General features: G+C 40.3%; 1 protein-coding gene across 1 annotated transcript in view; it reads right to left on the bottom strand.

Moving 5' to 3' along the window:
* Positions 1-10,091: 10,091 nt before the first annotated feature.
* Positions 10,092-22,250, bottom strand: part of LOC114445816 (roundabout homolog 2-like) — a 67,555-nt gene continuing 55,396 nt past the window's right edge. The window contains exons 16-27 of the mRNA XM_028421054.1: positions 21,977-22,101; positions 21,716-21,887; positions 20,613-20,783; positions 19,268-19,307; positions 17,716-17,843; positions 16,812-17,084; positions 15,871-16,033; positions 14,710-14,967; positions 13,771-13,967; positions 12,226-12,384; positions 11,875-12,129; positions 10,092-10,775 (exon numbers count right to left, since the gene is read on the bottom strand). Coding sequence (XP_028276855.1) covers positions 10,774-10,775; positions 11,875-12,129; positions 12,226-12,384; positions 13,771-13,967; positions 14,710-14,967; positions 15,871-16,033; positions 16,812-17,084; positions 17,716-17,843; positions 19,268-19,307; positions 20,613-20,783; positions 21,716-21,887; positions 21,977-22,101 — 1,943 coding nt within the window. The 3' untranslated portion in view covers positions 10,092-10,773. The remainder of the gene's footprint in view (positions 10,776-11,874; positions 12,130-12,225; positions 12,385-13,770; positions 13,968-14,709; positions 14,968-15,870; positions 16,034-16,811; positions 17,085-17,715; positions 17,844-19,267; positions 19,308-20,612; positions 20,784-21,715; positions 21,888-21,976; positions 22,102-22,250) is intronic.

Consider the following 22,250-nt stretch of genomic DNA (forward strand, 5'->3'; position numbering starts at 1 on the left):
TTCTGAGTTACAATCAGTTTATGCTGAATGGTTTCAATTTTGACCTACAGCTACAGTAAACCTTTTCCATTGTGTGTTAGTGAGGTGAGGTTGATTAGGTAAACCTGAGAGGGTGTGATGAGATAAGCTGTTTAATTAACCTCATTTACCAGAGAGCAGCTAAGAAACTACACAGGTGTCTTTTAGTGTGTGTGTGTGTGTGTGTCAGGTTAAGAATCTCAAGACTCACATACATCCTCAACAGGTAATTACACTGATTTTATAATGATGTATAATAGATCTTCTTGTGATTTATTAACAAAAACCAAGAACTTTGTTAGGAATAAAACCCAAAATATCAGCTGTTAATCACTCAAGTGCTTTTATTCCTGCAGGAAGGAGCAGTCACATACACAGACAGTAGCCTCTGTAGGAGTGCTCAAGGTCTTTTCAGAGCAACTCCCTTCTTATACCCTCTGTTATCTAACAGACACAACTTCTCAGAATACACACATCTTAGAATAGGCACAAGCATAATCATAAAACAAGATCACAGGATTTCACACTCTTCTACTGCAAATGGTCATGCGTTATTTACTTGTGATCAGGTCATGGGGTCACCAGTCCATCTACGTGACCCCACCACCATGTGGTGTAACACTTGCCTCTTAACACCTAATCACAATTTACTTTATTAATGGTTAACTGTTAAAGACAGAGTAAAAGGAATTCTTAAAACAAACTTGAATGTGGACTTCAAGCACCAACTAACATCATCGATTGCACTTTTAACCCACCTGCTGTTTCACAAGTCCTGTACTCTTCAGACCATGCCCCAGTGTATCCACTGTTGGAAAGGCACATTTCTCATATCTCATGCAAAGTCTGTACCTTTTTTTTTCCATTATTCCGCTATAATGATGCAGAAAAATGTGAAGGCACAGGCCTATTAGCAGAAAAATCATCTATTGATTTATTTTTTATGCTTCCTGTAAGAATGCTTTTATGTTGCCTTACAGTATGTACTGTTTTCCATGTCTATCAGAATATTATGCACAGCCAGCCTCGCTTTTCTCTGAAGCGTACCTCATATTCTTAATGGACCCTTACAAGAACAAGCATGCATTTTTTTTTACTTCACCTTTGCTGGACAAACAAAGATCACTTGAGGTTCTCATACTGTGCAGACTACAATTACCTGAAACTGAAATCTCACAAGTATTAATAAGTTCTTCATAATTACTACAATGAGCGCTACATAACTCATCAAAATAATTTCACAGGTCACAAACCTATCAATCCGTGTTGGTTGACAGATGAGGTCAAACATAGCAGATCATGTAGATATTGAATTATTCATTCAGTTTATGACCATTTATCTGGTGATACAGTTTCCAATTTTATGACCCAATTCTGAAGGAGACCAGGATCAGGAGTCATAACCCTAATAATGAAATCCATTTCAGTAATTAAACTTCCCCTTCACCTATGAATAATTACACTCGCTTCTTGGCTGTTTACCAGATTTTTTCCAGTTTGGTTTTCAGAACACATACTGCCCAGAGATCAAGGAAGGATGCAGTTCCTTGACCTTGCAGGCACTGTAGGATTGCACTTTGGAGTGAAGTGTTTCATACTTAACACAACAGAGGACGATGTGGGAACAGAACAGTGTAAAGAACAGTCACTCAGCACTTAGAATCACAGAGACTGGAGGCTTTACTTTACCTCCAGTGGACTGCACATGACTTCATCTTCCACAACAGTGTAGCTACAGCATGTAGCTAATATTGCTGCCCTTCAGCTTTTTGCTAAAGATCACATGAACAAGCCAGAGGGCTGCTGGGAAAAAAAATCTGGATAAAAAGGAAGGGAATAGAATGAATTCTGTATTATACCAGCAAATTCTAGAGGAAAACATCAGGGCATACTGTATGGTTGTGGGCTGACTCTCAACACAAGAAGTGGGTTATCCATCAAGACAACAACCCAAACACACAAGTGATTCTACAAAACATTGATTAAAGAAGAACACAGTGTGTGTTTTGGAATAGCCAAGTCAAAGCTCTGACCTTAATCTGAATCAAATGAAGACGTTCATGTGATGAAAACCCATCAATATCTCTTCTCTAGTGAAGAATGGGCTCGGCTGTTACGAACGACACATCCACAGCTATACCAGAAACCTTTAGTCGTTGTTATAGCTGCTATTGGCTTTGATTGTATACAGGACACAACAAAGAAAACAAGAATAACAGGGCATACATGTCGTTTTCTATAAAGAAAAAACCTGGAATCCTTCAATCCAGTTGCTGACATGTTGTTACCTCCTGTGAATGGCTGCACTTATGTGGTTTGGCCTTTCACAGCAGGTGTGAGGTACAAAGACTGCAAAGCCTGCGAGACCGTCTTGTGTGTCCTAAAAAGGCTGACCTCCTTTACAGATCTGTCAACAGCTACGACGCTGTGTGATATTTTTTTTTTTTTTTTTTACTCCAATTATCACTTCAAGCTTGAGCGATATGACTGGTACGACTAAATGGTGTGGAAGGTAAAGTCCAATCCAATGCAGCCATGATGACTGAAAAAAAAATATGGAAACTGTTTGAAAAATGTGATGATTTAGAAATTTTTACTTAGTCATTCATGAAATACACCTCTTCATGAATTATTCTAATAAAGTGATTGAATTTAGCTGTTAGTTTCTCAGCACTATGAATGGCTGCTTTCATCCCTGTCTTTTGCCCCCCCCCCTTTCTTTTTCAAGGACAACTGTCTACAGTGGGTTATTCAAGTGTTTGCCTTGGTTTCTAAGATACTGTGTGTACTTGTGTGTGTGTGTGTGTGTGTGTGTGTGTGTGTGTGTGTGAGCTGCCAAGTTTCATTTTCAATTTTTCTGTGTTTATCCAGCAGATTCTCTGCAATCTGTTGACAAAGAGGCAGCCATGACAGCTAGGGCAAATGTGGCAACATTGCACAGAGGCTGACAGAAAAAAAAAAAAGAAACTGATGGCTGTCAGTTCTGAACAACTCTTTATTAGAAGGCACATCTATAGCGGCAGTATGGCTGAGTGCTGTGCTGCAAATGAAAACACTCCTTTGACCTAAACAGCTGGCTCCTCCACGCAGTGTGTCACCCGTGTGTCCAATTTCCTCCACTTATCAAAACATTATTTTGCATTTGTTGCTGTATAGTCGATGTTTTTTTTTTTTTAGTGATGGCCTCTTGAGCAAGTACATGCAGTCGTTTAAGCAGCAGGATTTTCAACATAATGAGGTTTATTGAGGTATGTGCGGAGAGCAGTGTTGTAAGAAAGGAGTCCGGAGGTGATGAAGACATCGATTAGCTCCACAGCAGTGAAATAAACAGGTGCTGTCAGAGATAGGCAGCATTTCTCAGCTCTGAGAGGCAGTGTTTTCTATTACCATTGACATTCTTATAGTGACAAGGAGCGTGCCAAGGTTGAGGAATAAGGCATGCTGTAACGCTGGTTGGAAGTGATGAGCGGAGTGCCGGTGCAACTTTATGATTTCAAATTTATTACAGTTGTGTTTGAGGAAGATTACTTTCTTTTAAAGCAGGCAGTTGGTGAGGAATTAGGAGGTGTCAGAGATAATGAATCTGGTTGGTGAGGTGGAGCTCGCTGCAACTCAGGTTTGTTTATGGAGCTATATCACTGTCTGCTGTTATAAACGCTGACTGCAGGATGCGCCCCTGTGATGCCAAGAAGGGACTTAAGTGTGGCAGATGAGGAGGGGGAACGGTAAAGCGACCAAAGCTGCACTCCAGGCAAAAGAAGGATGATGCTGTGGTTTCATCAGGGGCGTCGCTGCAATGCTTTTTTAAGCACACACACACACGCACACACACACACACACAGTAAGTGAGATTTTGAAATTTAAATAAACAAATTACTTTTAAATGATGCAATAATACACTCACATAAAATGTAAAACATTATGTTTTAACACAATGTTTTATTAGTTGTTTGTGAAGTGGGCTGTATAGTATGGTGGGAATCCAGCCAAGAGGAAGACATAATTGTTGTTGCTGTTGTTGTTGTTGTTGTGGTATGCACATGCCCCACCCCTCACTAAAGAAGAAGGCCAGTGCGGATGTGGCTATAAGTGCAAATTGACCGCCATCCAATAAATAAATAAACAACCAAAATAAACATAAATTTCCCTTGTGAAAATAAAATCCACCATATTGGTGTGCCTTAGTGTGCATCTGAAAATAACTGATGATGAATTGTAAATGAGAGGGCATATCTGGCGTGATTGACAGGTGTGACTCCTGCATTAATGTAAAGGTAGGTACTCGGGTAAAGCTTGACATGAAGAAACAAGAAAGCTACATGGCAGCAGCAGTTCTGCTATTAGTTCATCATAACTATGTGCATGTATAGCATTGTTTATTGCGTATGACCCCAGCTTTAGGCTGTTTACAGTTTGGCCTGTCCTGCACTGTCTTGAGGTCAGCAGTCTTTAAACTAAGACAAGCTGTGACAAAAGTTTGCAAAATATTAAGCCAGTCCTGTTGTCAGGAGATCTGGAGGCATCCCATCTGTGCTCTGATCACCACATCTGTGTTTCAATGCCTTGAAGACTTTGTCTGTCTTGCAGCAAGTGTCCTGAGCACCAGTCTCCATGTAAGTGTGTCATTATAGCAGATTTTTAACAGCTATTTTATAATGTTGCTAGAATGATCAGTTAGAATTTTCCCCATGTGCAGTAAACATATAGATTTATCTTGTCTGTCTTGTTTCTGCTTTGGTCTCTTCCCAAAATGAGAAGAGAAGATGCATATTAACGCGACTCACAGCTATATATTCATTCATTGTGAGCCACCATGTCTTTACTTTTGGTTATTTTTTTGGTATTTGTTATTGTTACATTCATATCACACATTAATAAAACAAAAACACATGCTAAAGAGCTTCAGAGATGCTTTTATTTAACATAAAAATACACAATTTTGTTATCCTTAAACAACACAGGAAATATGTATGACAGGATACGATCAGTTTGTGTGGTACAAAAAAAAATGTAAATTGTGTTATAATGTTACTTTAATTGACAAGGGGTAAATGCTACAGTACAGCATAGCTTTTATTAACATAAATGGCAGTAGAAATTGTGGGGGCAAAAATACTTTATATTTACCCATAATGTTGATGCAGCAGTCTGTATGCTGAAGGAGTAAAATCTAAAGTCTGGGGAAAAGACAATAAATAGAGTCATGTTGTAGTACTCTGTATGCTGTTATGTATCAGGAACAAGCAATGGTAGCTAAGTTTGTTAGCAGCTAGCTCGTACCGGTTATTCTGGAGCCCAGGTGGTGCAGGTGCTGCTCACTCCCGTCCCGAACACGGAAAGAAGAATTCCAAGATGGCGACCAGGAAGTAAAGACGCTTCTAAATGGCCATACCAAACAAATTAGTGATGTCACGAGGTCCTAAAAAGTTAGCTAGCTCTTATCAAAAAAGTTAGCTACTTATTACCTGGTGTGTTTGCTTCTCTAGTCATGTTGCAGCATGCTGAAGGAGATTAATGCCGAGAGGAGAACACATTACTCGCTCCTGGAAAAGTGTTTTTTTGGATTCTACCGCAGCAGCAGCAGCATTGTATCTGCAAAAGCTGTCAACAACACCTGTTCGTCTTCTTGCTGCCATCATCCTGCACACTCCAGCGCGGTGGAGAGAGAGTAAGTTGTATAAAGTACGTGTGATCATTTTTGTGTTCAAACCACGACAGTGTATGCTTTCACCCAAAATGGGGGAATGTGGAAACCATAGACCATATATGAGAACTTATCTACATTTAAGAGCATGAAGGAGAGGTCTGCCTGTGCCATCAATGAGGTGTTTTGCATAAGCTCTGTAATATTTGACCACAAAATAATGTAAATATTTGTTTCCTTACAAGTTGTATACACAGTGCGTCCACAACTTAAAGTACAAGGTGAGTATAGAGACTCTTTCCCTCAGGCAGATGAATTTTTCAGGCCAAATGAGACTGCCAATAATGCAGATCAGCTGTTTTAACTAGAAAGGCTAATATATGGATGTACGCTTCACGGTGGCATAAAATAACAAGTGATGGATTTGGGTGCCAGGATCACACAGTAAACGTGTCTCAGCTGTGAAATGAAGACTCCTGAGTCAGAGGAAGTAGATACGGGCAGTGATATCATTGCTGGCAAGCATCTGTCTTTACTTGAACGCCCTCCATCACAGACCTCCAGGAGAGTTGTTTGCTACTACATGTCAGCGGCAGGACATGAAGTGGCAACATAAAAGCAAAAGATTAACCAGCCGGGCGAACAAGATGAAAATAAATTGGTCACTGAGGGAGCTAAAGGCCAGGAGACCGCTGGCCTTTAGCTTGGCCTCAGGGTAGCTGAGCTGCAGAGCAGGGACTCTCCGTCTCAGGTGGGGCGTGCGTGTAAACCACCACACTGTTTAGATGTTGCAATTAGTCAAATGTCATGAGTCACAAATCAGCCTTTGGAGACAAGGTTACACATAATCATACTGAAAAGGTTGTCCACCGCAGGTTAGGAAAATTTCATTAAAAAAAGATTTTGCTTATGCAAAATTCTATAAAAAAAAGCAGCACATAGCTTCTTTTAATTTTTCTCTAAAGCTTCAGTAATATTTTTTTTTTTACATTTTTTTTTAGAATGTGATTTTACTGCAGTTTATACAAGCCACTATGCAATCAGTGTAAAGTCTGGCAGCAGTATAATTAATGTGCTTGACTCATGCTGTGAAATATAACGGCACACTTTGGAATTCATAATGTTGCTCATGTTTCAGAATATACAGTGCAGATTTACAAGGCCTGTAATCACACTATCTACATTTCCTTTGAAAATGTATTACGCTGACATTTCACGAGGCTAAAATTAGCTGTGCATTACAGCCATGAATATCCTTTATATAAATATGCTAACACTGTTTTACATATTGTTATATCTTGAATTGTAAAGGATCATTTTAAAAGGAAACTGCAGCCTGTCATTATTTTCATCAATCTTATCTCGGATAAAAAGGACGATTCTTAGCGCTCAGACTTAAAATTTGACATCTTCTCACTGGTTACTTGCTCTTCTTTTTGGAAGTATTTGTTCCTGTGAGATTTGCTGAAAAGAACTGCACTCATTTTCTATCCTTTTGTAATGAATAGGGAGTATAATAAACCACTCACCATGGCAGAAATCTCTTCCTGAAAAGGTGAAACTGTCTTTTTGCTTCTCTTACACAGAGGTAAAAGGTCAGGGTCACCTACAGAACAGCACTCCTGCTCCTAACCTTAACCCGCTCACCCCAGGTCTTCCAGTCTGAAGACGCAACATGAATTTTTCACTAAGACTGCAAAGGTAAGAAAAGAAACTGCTTTTATAATCTAAGGCCTCTCTCACACAACTACACAGAACTCACAAATTTATCATCAGTGTGAACTACTTTCTTGTCAAAATAAAAGATGCTTTATTGTCATCATTAGTACTGCTGCTTTCCAAAGGACCACCATTATGAGTATTTTTCAGCAGTTTGTTGCAGTCTCTAAAGAAGTGAAGCGGTTTGAGGCCAAATTGCCCCCCTGAGGGCTGGGAAAGTATCTCGGCCATAAATTTTGTTCCACTAAACTGATTTTTCATCAAAGCAGAACCACAACAACCCACACAGTCAACACACCGTTTCAAAAACCCTATATTAGGCTACAACTTTATAAGAGAACTGTCGCTACGTTGGACATTGGATGCAGGTATACAGCCACTGTAATTGGGCTCTGTGGGCTCGGCTGTGTGTTTCTGCTCTTCTATTAAATTCACATGTACTACAAGCTGGGTAAATTAGGAGCTGTACAACACTGGGTGATGGAGGGGGGGTAGGAGTCCTATAGAATTGACAATACTGATTCTTTTTGTGCTCATGGCATTCCTAGAAACCTAAGTAGTTGGGTATAAAGTTTAAATGATGGATTGCACAGGATCTGCAGTAGGTCCTAATCCCTGTCTATCCATTTCAAGATACAAACATTGACAGGCTCACTGTGACACACTGTGTGCGTTTTCCCTGTTCCTCCATTGCCTGAAGCTATCCTCTTCACTGCTGATCCTATCTAGCAATAACTTAATGTAACATGGAGTTGTCATGTGGTCCAAAGATAATGATGATGGGAAAAAAGTTGAATCTGAAACTGCGAAAAACTCAGATAAAGTTTATACTATAATTATTAAGTATTAACTATTAAGACAAAATATATTTTTTGAGACAAACCCCTGTAGAATAGGATATTTGACAGGCTGTACGGGGATGTAGAATGGTGGTCAGAATCAAATGACATTAGTTCATCAGTGTGTGCCAGGTGTTTTTTCGTGATCCTTTTTTTTATATATCTCACTTTAAAATCACACAGTTTTTAAAACCTAAACATGAGACTGCATGTATGTGTCATCAGAAAAATGATACATTTTCATCTTAAAAAAATGTAGAGCCAATCCTGCACACTAACTCCCTTTTCGCATAGCTTCAGGCCTCGTGTCTGCTTATTGCGTTTTTGAGATTTCAGGTAAAATGTCAGCCTGTTCATCTCTGTGAGAAGAAAAAGACTGACCCATTTTCCACCTAATTGAATAGTACTTGTAATCTTTATCATTATTTTTCTTAATTTGCAGAAAAAGACACTTTTTTTAAATAAGCATAAGAATAAAAAATACACATATTGTTTTTCCAAACAGTCTCATATACCCCAAAAGGGCACAGACCTAAGGCTCCATCGTGCCACCTGTCAATTTGTACTTGTTGTGCCATACAGACACAGTGTCAAAATTTGTCTTGCTGTGGGCTTCTCCTGTTTGTGTTTACCATTATTGGTCCCTCTGCTTTGCCCCAGTGGCAACACGTTGGAGTGAAACTGTGTTGTATTGTGTATATGTGCTGTCTGGGCATCTCTTGTGTTTGGAGTTTATTGTTCTTTTCGTAAACTTGGCTAAAGTTCTGCCCTGGCTGGTTCAAGACAACTTTTGAACCAGTCAGCATTTCACCTGCAGATGGCGTCATTCCTGAGTGCTGATGTAGACTGTTGGACTGCACATAAGTGTGTGTCTGTAGCTTCTGTGTTGGTTAAATTCCTATAATCCTTCACTCTTCACTGCTAATACTAGTTTCCTTTGAAATATTTTACATTGCTGGCCTGTGTGTGTGTGTAGTATTGTGTTTATGATGATGATTTGCTGGTTATAAATGGAATGCCCTGTACCTGATACACATATTCTAGTTAAAGTTAATATTCAGTCTAAAAACAAACAATTCTAAAAAAACAGACTTTTCTGGGTGAAACAGGCATTGTGAGGAGAAATCCAGTTCATTTTCACATACACATTTTATTTTGCATCAAAGGATTGAAAAATGGCCCTACTGTATGTGGCTGTGTATTCCTGAGGGCAGACCAATCTGGCATGTAAAAGATTCTTCAAAGAGAGAGAGAGCCATTACCAGAACATAACCATCCAAACACATGTGACGTCATTGCATCCTGAATCTCATTGGCAGAAAATGCTAACTGGCTCCAGTCTAAAACATATTCAAATTTGGATGTCATACAAGTCTATATACTTTGTAAGATGATAGTGTCGATCCATAGCCATTCAGCAGTGTAGCACATAATAATAATAATAATAATATTAACAATACAATTTCTTTGATGTTTAACATCACATATATTTGTCGCCAAGTCGTGCATTATCTGCATGTGACATTAGAACATTTAACTCAACTGTTTTTGCACGACCCATAAGTCCTTTTCATCTTCTCATTTCCCTTTACTGTCATCTCGAATATTGCACTATCATCATGTCACTGGAGTTGACTGGAAAAGAAACGCATATATATCTCATTTATTAACATATGCTTTTTTGGGAATGGCAGAGAAGAACCTATACTGACGTCTTCGCTTTGGATATCACAACTGATTTGTTGCTTTGTTGGTAACATTTGCTGAGAACCTTTGCTAATATAATGCATAATATGATTCCCAGAAAGAAGTATGAAACACAGTTAGTTATTTTGGCATATTAGTTCCAAGTATTCACCTGTGTGTGTGTGTTAACTTTCAATAAATGAGTATTTTTTTCAAAACAATTCTCAAAAACAGCACAGCCGAGTATATATCTTCTGTTTGTGTTCTGTTTAACATAGATGCCCCTCTTTACCATTAATGATTCTCCTCCTCAGCTCAGCTGACAATGAGTTTGTGCTTATTTTCACCAAAAACGCTCTGTGCAAAGTACAACAATACAGTAGCTTCATCAAAATAAGCTAACAGTTTGAGCATTAATGAAAAAAAGATTCACAGTAATAAATCACAAAAAAAGAGACGACATTAGGTTCAGCTTGCATAGCAAAGCAAAAGAAAGAGAAAAACATTTAAAAAAATATATTTACAAATTATGCAAGTCCTTCATTAGTCATTTTTGTTGTGTTTTTCTTCACTGTGTGAGCGCTTGTACACCATGTGACAGAAAATAGAAGCAGACATATAACATACTGTTTACTCTTTTGAAGAGGTGGGGGGGGGGGGGGTGAAAATAACACTGTGATAGTGGTGTCTGTGTCTGTACATGACATTTACAGCTCTGCATTTTATCTCGCACAATCCGGTCTTTTGTCTTCTCTCCATCTTTTAAACATCATTCTGTGTCACTCGCAGAGAGAAAAATCTCATGGCGCTTATAAACAAGGTGTCCTGGGACAGGCAGCAAATGCAGGGAATGATGCGTCATGTAGACTCTGGAAGAGGGACAGGAGGAAGACACAAGATGTAACATCAAGAAAAAACTCAATACTTTGTACTGAATAGTGTGATCAGATGAAAGATTCTGTTCAGTTTGATATACTTAATGAGGGAAATTAACATGACATACTTAAACTAACACCCCTCAACACAATCCCAGACCACCCCATCTGTGTGTGTGTTGCAGCTTTTAGAGTGTAAAAACATGTATATGCCAAATTATGCCAAGGGTGGGAGAAACCCAGATACGACTGTTTGACACTGAAAACAAAAACAAATGAATTTAAAAGTAGGTTGTGAACAGAGAGTTGCGCTCAAAAGCCGAATTTACAATCCAATTATACAAGAGTGCCACATCTGATTACAGTATTCACACCTTTCTCTCACTTAAGGATTTCTCCTCTGCACTCACTCTGTCACTTTTGTTTCTTTTTGCTGCTTCATTTTTCAGCTGCAGTTCTGACACCAAAGCTCTCATGTTGGTCAATAATAACGCCTCAGCATCACCACAGGCCAGTTACTTTTCAAAGGAAAGGTCAATGGAGTGAAAGTGCAGGAAAACAACAAAATTATTTTTTTCCCCACCAAAACTGACCTGTCATAATAAACTTTTATTTATTAACTTTTCTTAGGATTAACAATGAATAATTGTAATTTATCAGGGTCAGGGTGACAGTAGGGAGCCTTGACATTCCTGCTCCACACAGCTCCCCTCCAGTTCCTCCCAGAGGATCCCCAGCTGCTTCCAGGCCAACTGGGAAATATAATCTCTAGTCCTGTGAGGCCTGGACTGACCTCAAGGTGTCCTCCCTGTCGGCTCTGTCTGGTAGACCTCCAACAGGAGGGCGAGCAGGGGGCATCCTAACTGCCCAACTGCCTCGTCAAGATAGCTGAACTCACCTACTGTCACTCTGCCTGATAATTTGCCTACTTATCTTCTGTTTTTGATTGCCCAGAGTTTATGACCCTATGTGAGGGTGAGGAGACCACCACTACCCTTTTTCCCCCTCCTCCATTTGTATATACACTTCTTGTTTTATATAAACACGTGTGCATTGCGCACACTGATGCACCCTCATGAGGATTAACACTCACAGTGATCCCTTTTCTCTGTGCCGTTTGTGGGAGGATGCCCATTGTGGGAGGCTTCTGTGCCGGGCCTCTTGTGGGAAACCCTACTCAGGGTGGCCCTGTTGGATGACGATGTGCCACTCCAGGAAGCCATATGCTGCCTTTCCAGCGTTGACACTGTCACCATGCACTCCTCAGAGGGTTCTGAAGCTGCAGCTGCCCATGAGCTGTGCATGTGGGAACCCATGCCGTGCAGGGACTTCACTGCCGGTGTGTGGGCTGTCGAAAGGATTTTTGCAAAGGATGACAAATGAGACATCTTGGTATAAACATTTTTGATTAAATAATAAATAGTATACAACATTTCAAAATTACCATCTGTGTTGGTGTCTCTTCGTCTGGGAAGAGTTCCAACCTTGTCTGTCTGTTTGTGACCGGTGATCGGTGCCCTGTTGTGTCCAAGGCTATGCGTGCCCTTTGCACCGTGGTCTGGTGTGCCAAAGCTGTCTGAGTGACACTGCTGGGAGGCTTTACCTACAACAAGCAGCAGTGAGAGTTACGGAAGATTAAGTTTTGGCAAAGAATTGCAAAGCAAACACACACGGCACTTCAAATCAGACACCTGAATAGCTTATGGATGTGAAATAAAAGTAGAAATGATGTCAACATTGGCAAAGAACTTTTAATTAGAAGATATTTTATGGAGGCATAAAGATGATTCACACAGTGTTCTCATCCCAAAGGAAATACTGTAACTCCTTCCTACCTGTGATTTGTATACTTCTGTCAGAGAATGCTTAATGAGAGGGCCCCAATAACCTTTCTTTTTTCATAGTTGCATAAATGCATATCTGATTTTTGTCTATATCAGACATCAAACATCATGTCATTTAGAGCAATAATCCGCAACTGCAGTTTGGCACCCCCAGTGGAAATACTGCCGGCACGGTGAATCTATTCATCTTTTGATTTACCAAAGATTATTTTCTCAGTCTGCCTGACTGCACTTCTAAAATAACCACTTACAATATGTGACAGCTAAGTTTTACAGTGATAAAATGTTTGCATTGCTAATATTTGTCAATATTTTTAGTTGCACTGACCTGCATTTTGCCCCGAAAGGGGTTATTAAAAGTGACGAAAACACATATACTCAACGCACAAGTCAATCTTAACCTATCAAACAATGGATTCTAAAAATGGTACTGTTGCTGTCCCTGTGGGAGAAGCCATCAAGTTTCTCACTAAAGCTTTCAGACAGAAACCTATTTATAAATGCATCAAACCTTAAATGTTAGATGTCTTACTTTGCAGTACAGCCCGATTAAAGTTATTAAAATATATAAAATGTCATGGCTTCAGTGTCTATCCAAGAGTACCTTACAGCAACTCTTGACAAAAATCACTCAGTAATCAAAGGGAATTCATTATATAAACGAATGAAATGAGGATATATGAGCCCATGATGTTTTACTTTTGCCCGAAAGCATCACCTTTTGAGTGTCAGTCACTGAAACCTGCTGAATGAATATTCCCCAAATTAGACTTGCGTGATGGGGTTGCCAAATCCAGCCATTTGAGATTAAATGAATCTAGTCTAGCAAGTGATTGTGCCAGTATCTCTGAGGCTATCATGGCTAATTGTACTCAGAAAATACAGTCTGAAAAAAATCAGGAAGCTTAGAAATTTGTATCAGGAAATGAAATAAAGTCATTGTGTCACACAACAAAAACGCATATTATCGGGTTATGGTTTTAATCTTTTACCTGCAATGTCATAATTATTGTGTGTTCCGAGCAGATAATACACAGCTTGGACAGTTGACATAGTTGTGAGCTTTACTGTCCTGCTATCAATCATGCAGCAGTTCATTCATTTTACAAGCAATGACTTCAATTCTTAACATTTTGAAAACATACCTGAGCCTTCAAGGTTATCCACGCTGGGACCAGGAGTGTACTCAAAACCAGACAAATTCTTTGACACCACAGCGTATCTTTCCTCCTCCTCTTCCTCCTCTTCCTCAGAAAGGAGAGTGGCTCCCAAATCAGAGCCCAGTGTACTGGACAAGAAGTCCACTGGGGTGTTGGACACATTTGGACTGCTCTTCATATGCCTAATTAAATGTGGAAAAATATTTTATATTTATAAACAAAATAAAATTCAGAAGTCAGATAACAAGCAGGGAAAATAGTGCAAAACAAGTAATAAAATGCAGAATCAGTGCATATTCAGAAATGTAGAGATGCAGTGTGCAGAGACTATGAATGCCTGTAGTGATTTCACTGATTACTTTCCCAGTGCTTTTGTGTGTTGTGCTAACATAATGGAGTTGTAATTGGACTGGATAAAGGATATCTGGATGGGCAGGGCTGTCACCAACATGCCTGTTATCTCCCGCACAGCTGTCCTCCATGATGGCTCACATCCCACCATAGAGGAGATGCATGCATAATTACCAACTCTATTTACTGATGTCAGAACAGCATGTAAGACTAAACCCAGTCATTACCCTCCAACACATGTCTCCACTGACTTGTCAAGTTTTCCAATGCTCCATCAAAGGTGTAATCAATGGAGAGATGTGTTTATCGCTAGCAAGACACATAGACCGTAGGTTTGGGCTGACGCTTGTAAATACCAACATTATAAGGCGCTCAAATACCTTCCATTGATATGCAAAATAGAAAACTATGCAAAGAAAATGAGTACAATTACAGGTGTCTCTTAAATTGTGTGTATTTGAGTAAAATTGCGAAAAATGTTTTCGTATGTTTTCATAGTCATGTGCTTCTTTTCTTTTTTTAACCACAAATGGTCTGAAAATGTATTTAACCAGAGCTTTAAACAATCCTTACCATGCCTGTTTGGCCACCTCATATTGGTAAGCTCTAGTCAGCTCATCCAAGTGGGCTTGCAAAATTGATTGCATTTCTTCATGATGGGCAGAGCTGAGAGAGGAGGATGAGGGTTGTTTGAAGGGAGCTGCTGCCGGCGAGGAGGATCTTCCTCTCAGAGGAGGAGTGGGACCTCTGTCCTCCTCTGCCTCATTGTCCAAATTTTGGTGGCGATAGGTCTGCACAGACATGGGCGGGGCCCAGCTGTTGCTGTCATATCTGGCGTACAGACAAAATATATATTTTTGACATAAGTTTAATTTGATCTGACAGAAAATGTAATATAAATGTTTCACTACACACAAAGTATTCTTAACATTTATATTTAGTCTCTAGTTTATTACTTTTATGTGTGCACACAGCAATCTGACCTAATTCTCTAAATGTTTACACCGTAATTCAGTCAATTATTGGTGAGTCTAATAATAACATGTTAACAGTTATTTATTTAAAAAGGACAAAGTCATGGCTGGCAGTGTAGGCTATAAAGGTCGACAAAAGCCTGCAAATGGAGGTGGAGGGCTGGATGGTGGTGGATGCAAGTTTACTACAGGATTTCACCCAGGAGGATAGGGTTCATGTCCTCTGTCAAACGTTGCTGTTAAATGCTTCATGACCTGTCACAAACCATCTCTTCACTTTGTCTTTTGCTGGTAGTTCCCTTGGCCATTAAAACTACTTGGTGAGGTTTTTACAAGGCAGATTCATCTCATCTGAAAAATGGGATAAAGCTTTTCCATCATTTTTTTTACTCTATAATAGTGTTATAGTACTAATATAGTAATGTAAAATACTCCATTACAAGTGCTCAGGTACTGAAGCATCAGTGTGTCAGCAGCATGTTGCTGCTTTAAGTGGAGCTAGTTTAAACTACTTTATATACACCTTTATACACAGGGAGAGCTAGTCTTTGTTTTTTGCGTCCCCTAAAAGTGGAAATATTCAAGTAATTACCTCAAAATTTGCCTTATCCCAGCTCTCTGATCAAGACACACTCAGGTTGTACTCAGGTGGAGGACGCTGTGGCCTCTGTGTTTGCATGTAGACGTATGTTTTGTAGGTTTGTGTGTGTGTGTTTGTGCATTCCCAAGCAGAGATTGATGAGATATGAATGTATCTTACCCTCCTCCATGGTTTTCCTGGGGGTAACGGTCAAGGTCAACCTCGGTACCAGGGAGTGGATGCATGGGTGGTGGAGGCAGAGGCATGTTAGCCCAACATGTCCCATTTGATTTAGAGGTTTTTGTTCCACCCTTCACCTTCTTTTTCTTCCCAACCTTTGCACCTGGGGGTAGGTAAAGAGAAAAAGGATGTTTAGTCTCGTCTGCACAAAGCAAAGAAATCCTTCTAAACTCTACACACTTGTAGTGTTATATGCTGAATTTACACAGCACTGCTTTGAAAGCTATCCTCTATCTTTCTGGGCTGTCTGAACTTTTTTTAAACCTGTCTTTCACACAGTGTTCATTATTTTCTTTTTGTGCATACTGACAAAGCATTAGGATTTTTTCTAAATGTTGACATTTCAAAAAAAAAAGAAAAGGCAAACCACTTGAAGTTACCTCCATATAGCTTCCCCACATGCTCTACTTCATCTCTGGTAAGCCTGACATTTAGCTGAGCACACAGCCTATTGTGCAGAGCTACAAAGCTACAAGCAGAAAGGCCTCCACTAAATGTATATAAGCTAAATAAATAACTCAGAACATTGAGGGATTTTCTGCCATCGCTAATCAAATTAACCGAAAGAAATGCGTCATGATTGCGTGACATTTCTGGGCTAAAACAAGCTCCCAGGGTAGAATTGTGATGAAGACAGAAGAGTAATTAAGAACATTATCCCAAGGGTCCATTTATAGTGAATATGCAAATAAATACCCTCCTTTCCATTTTGCTCATACCCTAGTTTAACTTGCAGTAATTTCACTAAGAAGAATACAATTGGTGTGATTCAATGCACTGCTGTACAGAAAGAATCCATAGAAACAAGTAGTCACAAGAGTGCAAACAGCACACCACAGGAGAAAAAATGAAACTCGCTCATTTCATCATGCATATCGTACCGCTGCCAGGGCGTCTGTCAGTTAGCGAGTAGCCCAGGTTTGCTATTTCCTGCTGGGCTTGGAGGGAAGCCTTCCAGCGGGGATCTGGTCTGTCCACAGCCAGCTCATGGAAGCTGTTGGACTGGAGTATCTGAGTGGTGGCATAGGGGGTGGGCTGACTGCCTCGCGCTGGGCTGCTGTAGCCTGTTTTCCCCATGAAGTCAATACTGCTGTAGATGGCACCATCAGACAGCATGGTGCCTGTTTTCTCCATTGCGGCAGACGGTAAAACATCTGAGACAAAAGGAGGATGAAGATGGAGCGTGGAGGGAAATGGAAAAGGCATCATGGAGAGATAAGTTGACATGAAGTTAACGATCTTTAAGGTCATTAACACTCCCTGCTGCTCTGGCACTCGGTATTAGTTAAATACAGGTCTCAAACGGACTTGATATAACTGAAAGTGATCATCAACAACCGTAATTAGCATGCAAACTCTCTGTGGGGGCCGGGTGGAGTGTTCACGAGAGGGCTACTCAAACAGCGTTAACCTTCAAGCCTGCAGCTCACTGGGATTCACTGAGCTCTAAAAACATGCAAACATACAGATACACTAAGCAAACCCCATACACTGCAACTATAAATTTTATACAACCTCAGAAATGCACTATGGCAGGCCATGACAGGCAAAGAGTATATCCAAACACCATGGATCTAAGCCAAATATCAGGCTTGTCAAATCAAATTATTAAAATATAGCCCTCAAGGCTCTTTTAATTTGGTGCGTGTGTTTAGCCTATCTGTGTGTGCGTGCGCGTGTGCGATATCCTGTCACTGCGCTTCCCAAAGGATGAACGTCAAAACTGTCCAACCAGGCATTGCTAAAACTGTTCCTTCATCACCCCAACATGTTTATGTCTCTTACCTCCTCGGCCAAAGTTGCTGGCGCCCTTCGGACTCCCTAAGCCTCCATTAGCTGGGAGGCTCGTGGAAGGCCAGGAGTCAGCCAGCCAGGGGAGGCCAGGATCACCCGCTTTTAGCAGCCCCGGACGGCTGTAAGAGGATGTTTACAGTTAGACAAAGAGATGGGAGCATTAAGGGGAGACAGAGAAGTGGTGACATTGTTAAATATTCAGCCTTACACCGTAACGGTATCGCTCATTTTCTTCCTGCTGCATCAACAACAAATTGATGTGAAAACTCATTCAGCATATTCTCGCCCGTGGAGCAGCCCAGCACACAGGCAACAATAAACAACAGAGAGACATAAAATGGCAAGTCTATAAATCAGACTTCTGCCTTCCCCTTAACTCTACCACCCCCAACTCTCCCCCAGAGAAACAAGGCAGGCCTAAATACACACTAAATCCACTTTAGAGCCTTAGCACAACAGAAATTTACATTTTAAATTGAGAATCATGGACAGCCTCTGGCAGATCAGCTACACTGGTGCACCGTCTCCATAGCAACACAGACAGCAAAAGCCCATTAGGTGGTTTAGGAAAGCTAGCATGTCATTTTGTCTTTGTGAAATACAGCAGTCATGAATACAGGCTTTGACTTCGAGGTAGCGAAAGTTGTGGGCAGCAATTCAGGGAGAAGAAAAAAGGCAATTTACAACCTCTTCATATCAGCTGCTGTAGAAATGGCAAAACATTCACATGCCTGCACTTTAAGCAAACATATTCTGTTTGCATATGTTTACTTGATGTGCAAGCACACGGCAAATTTTTCCACCGAGCCTGATTCGCCAAGTGTCAGGGGAATTGTTCACAGCTGACTTGGTGATAGCTCAAAGGTGTTCAAACAATTACATCAAGAATTTAAATTTTAAGATACACAAATACATTCACATATTTTCTCACTGATGCCTCACAACACACGCACATGAAGTGCGGAAAAGCAAATGATTTATTTTAATTTTTGTGCTCATTTGTCTGGCTGTGGCTTATCTGTCTTATCTGTGTGGAAGTGAGGAAATATGATCTTTAGCTGGATGCAGTGCTATAGAACTCCAATTTGTCTGTTCTGAGCAAGCAAGAAGTTCTCCTGGAGTGTCAAGGTCCAACACTTCTATTGCCACATGCGACCCATGACTGTGTACTCTATTCCAAGCTTTTTAAACAGCACATTCATCACCTCTCCCCTTTCTCCCACGACCTCTTACTCTGCCAGCCACCCCAGATGATCTGAGAGCGAGCGAGTGAATAAAACAGCTGCCCACCTGCATTAATTGGTAGCACTCACTTCAAAGGAGTGATTAATGATTTCATCAGGTGAACTCCAGTGTACATCATACCCTGATACAGTATGAATAAGCAGGGGGGAATGTGTATGCAAATTCTATTCATCACAAGAGAACTCTTCATTTCAGGGATTTACAATGGCCTTGTGTCATTAAGGAGGCAGACTGAGTATTACATTGTATGGCATTAAAATGTCAGTGGGATGGCCATAGATATAAGTTAAAATCTTACCTTCCATTTCTAATCAGGCCCCGGTCTCTTTGGAATGTTACTTGTAGAGAAAAGGAGGGAAGAGAGGGAAAAAAATAAAATTATTTGACTCCATGAAGTACAGTAACACTATGAGTCATACATTATTGCTGCTGAGAGTGCAGGTATTAAATTACTGTGATATTTGTGTATGCAATGGCACCATGTAAAGACATACCTGCTCGTGTAAAGGTGAAGGACTGAACTGCGATTTAGAAAAGAAAAGATAGGGTGCGTCATAAATCATAATTATATAAAAAAACATGAAATCATATTTTCATTCTCAAAAATATCACCAAATCAGGTGTAGAAATGTAGATGGAGCCCCTTTCATTTTTGCTTTGTTTGTTCATCCATCTCTGATAACATATCAGCGCTGATCAGATTTTGATGAAACTTGGGGCAGTAATGCATCTAGCCACTGCATTCTAGGATATTTTGATTTAAATTGATTGCCCTGAGGGGTAACGTTCAAATGAAGGTGGCATTTTTTTAACACGTTTTTCCTCCTGGGAGCATCTGCAGCCTCTTTGTAATTGCATTTATTTTTATATTTCTTCCATACAGCCTGTTGGAGAAGGAGGGTTTGTATTAAAACATGAGCATGAAAAAAGGGTTTATTGTGAAATGAAATATTTCATCATTTGATAAACTTGGCACCCAAAAACACACACACAAAAGCATGATACACATGTATTATTTATACAAAAATAACATTTTAGAATTTGTTATATTAATGATTCTTGTGGAAAAATAAATATTTTCCATGGAAATAGGTTTTTCATGTCCTTTTTTCTCTTTTTTTTATTATTAAACCCTCTAGTTTGTTTTGTGAGAATGGATCAGAGCTGCAGCACTTAATCATATAAATCCCTGCTGAATTAGAAAACCACAGTCACTACAATGGAAGCTGCAGCACACATTATTATAATTGCACACAGCTATATGCTTGACTCACAGCAAGGTAAAAAGAATATGCCATACCTAAACCTAGACATATCTTATGTTAATGTGCAAACAACACCAGCCATGGCCTGATAATGGAAGGGGATGTTAAATTACTTATCTTGCGTGAATGTATTGGAGTGTTGAGGTGTGCTGCTGATGGAACTCGGCACAGCTGATGCACATCAGTGCACAGTGAATTAAAGTAAATAGGGCCTATTTCCATCTGTGCTGAATATATTTCCTTTGTTCTGCATTTTAGCCAGCTCAAATGGAGTCACATCTGTGGTGACATCAGCTTCAACTGGAGAGAGAGAAACCTACTGTGCTTTTGAGTCCTGCATTGATGCACAACCATGTAAATTGATTTTTTTTATTTTACCTGCATAGTTGCTTAGCCCCTTCCTTTTTTTTCTCCTCCAGTACAGCCACGCACTGAAGCCCATGAGGACAATCCAGCAGGCCCCTCCCAATCCAGCAATGAAGGCTGGCTGCTTCACCACATCTGAGATGCTATTGTTGCCGTCCGATCCTGTCATCACGTCTCTCAGTTCTGCACCTGGAAGCATCATAAACAGGTAGGAAATTAAATAGCTGAATGGCAGTTCTAGTACATGTGAGTAAACAAAAGAAGTATGTGGTTTGCATGCAGAAACCATAAAAATCAATATAAAATAAAATAAATAAAAGTGATCAAGATGAGGTGAAAATTGTATCTTCTGGAAAAATCTTTATATCAAACACCAGCACACATGGACGACAGACAGTCAAAAGATCAGACCATGAATAAAACAAACAAACAAAAAAAACATTGCACTTGAAGCCCCCCCCTCCTAAAAAGGGGTGAAAAAAAGCAGCATCAGTGCATCCAATATAGAGTTAATCAATTCAGCAGTGCACTTATCAACTTGAGCTGCAAGACACGAGATTGACAGAGCAGCTCTGACAGAGTTTGATTTTCTGTTGCGGCTACTGTGCTGTGAAATTAGATTCACAGTCTCCAGCAGGAACCCCCCCTCCATCATTAAGCTTCAGTCCACAGGCCTGTTTCCCTTTCTCTGGGCGTTAAGGGTGTTATTATATATCAGTCAAAAGTCACAGATGAAGAGCATCTGGCCTTGGCTTCCATATTGATTCTGGGCTTATATACTCTGGGCATCCTTTAACTATTTCATAAGATGTGATAGGCTGATAAGCTCCTACAAAAACACTGTCTACTTTGTTAGTGCCAGCTGCCCACATATTGAAGAGGATTATTGATATGGCTAACAGTACTTGGCACAATGTTACCAGACACTACACTTAATGAACCACTATTGATTTCTCTACAGATGTCTGCGTTGTAAAGCGCAATCTTCTCTCTTTAAGTGCGATAAATTGATAAATCATTTTTCCATATGCCCCATCTGTGAAAGCGACCTAGGCCCCACAATATGAGGTCATTTCATTTGACTCCAGGTTTTGGTGTGTGTATGAGTGGATTACCCAAGATGATGAGCTGGGGTTTGCTCTTGACCCCCACCCCTGCACTGGTGCTCGCAGCAACCTCCACACGATATTGCACTCCGGTCTGCAGACCCCCGACTACCACTGAACGGATGGTTGCATCCACAGACTTATTGACATGAAAGCGGGTTTCGTTGGCCAAACACCAGATCTGACATAGACAGACGCATCAGACAGATTTCAGTGTAACGTTGTATAGTACATGACTAAAAGATTCAGTCTGGCGGAGGCTGTGGTTACCTTGTACTCTTGGATGATGCCGTTCTGTTGGTCCGAGGGCGGGGGGTCCCACGACACGCTGATGGATGTGCTGTTATGGTTTCCCACTGTCAACACTGTCACTTGTTGCGGAGGCGCGCTGGGTGCTGATGGGTCACAGGGGGTAAATAGGTTAAAAAAAGAAGAGAGCTTACCATATTGTTTAGAATAAAGGTATGGCTCATGTGTTTTTATCATGTCAAACATGGATTTGTCTCACTCTCTACCTAATTTATATTCATAAAGTGAGGCATAC

Source organism: Parambassis ranga, chromosome 14, assembly GCF_900634625.1.
Source record: "Parambassis ranga chromosome 14, fParRan2.1, whole genome shotgun sequence".
Lineage (NCBI taxonomy): Eukaryota > Metazoa > Chordata > Actinopteri > Ambassidae > Parambassis > Parambassis ranga.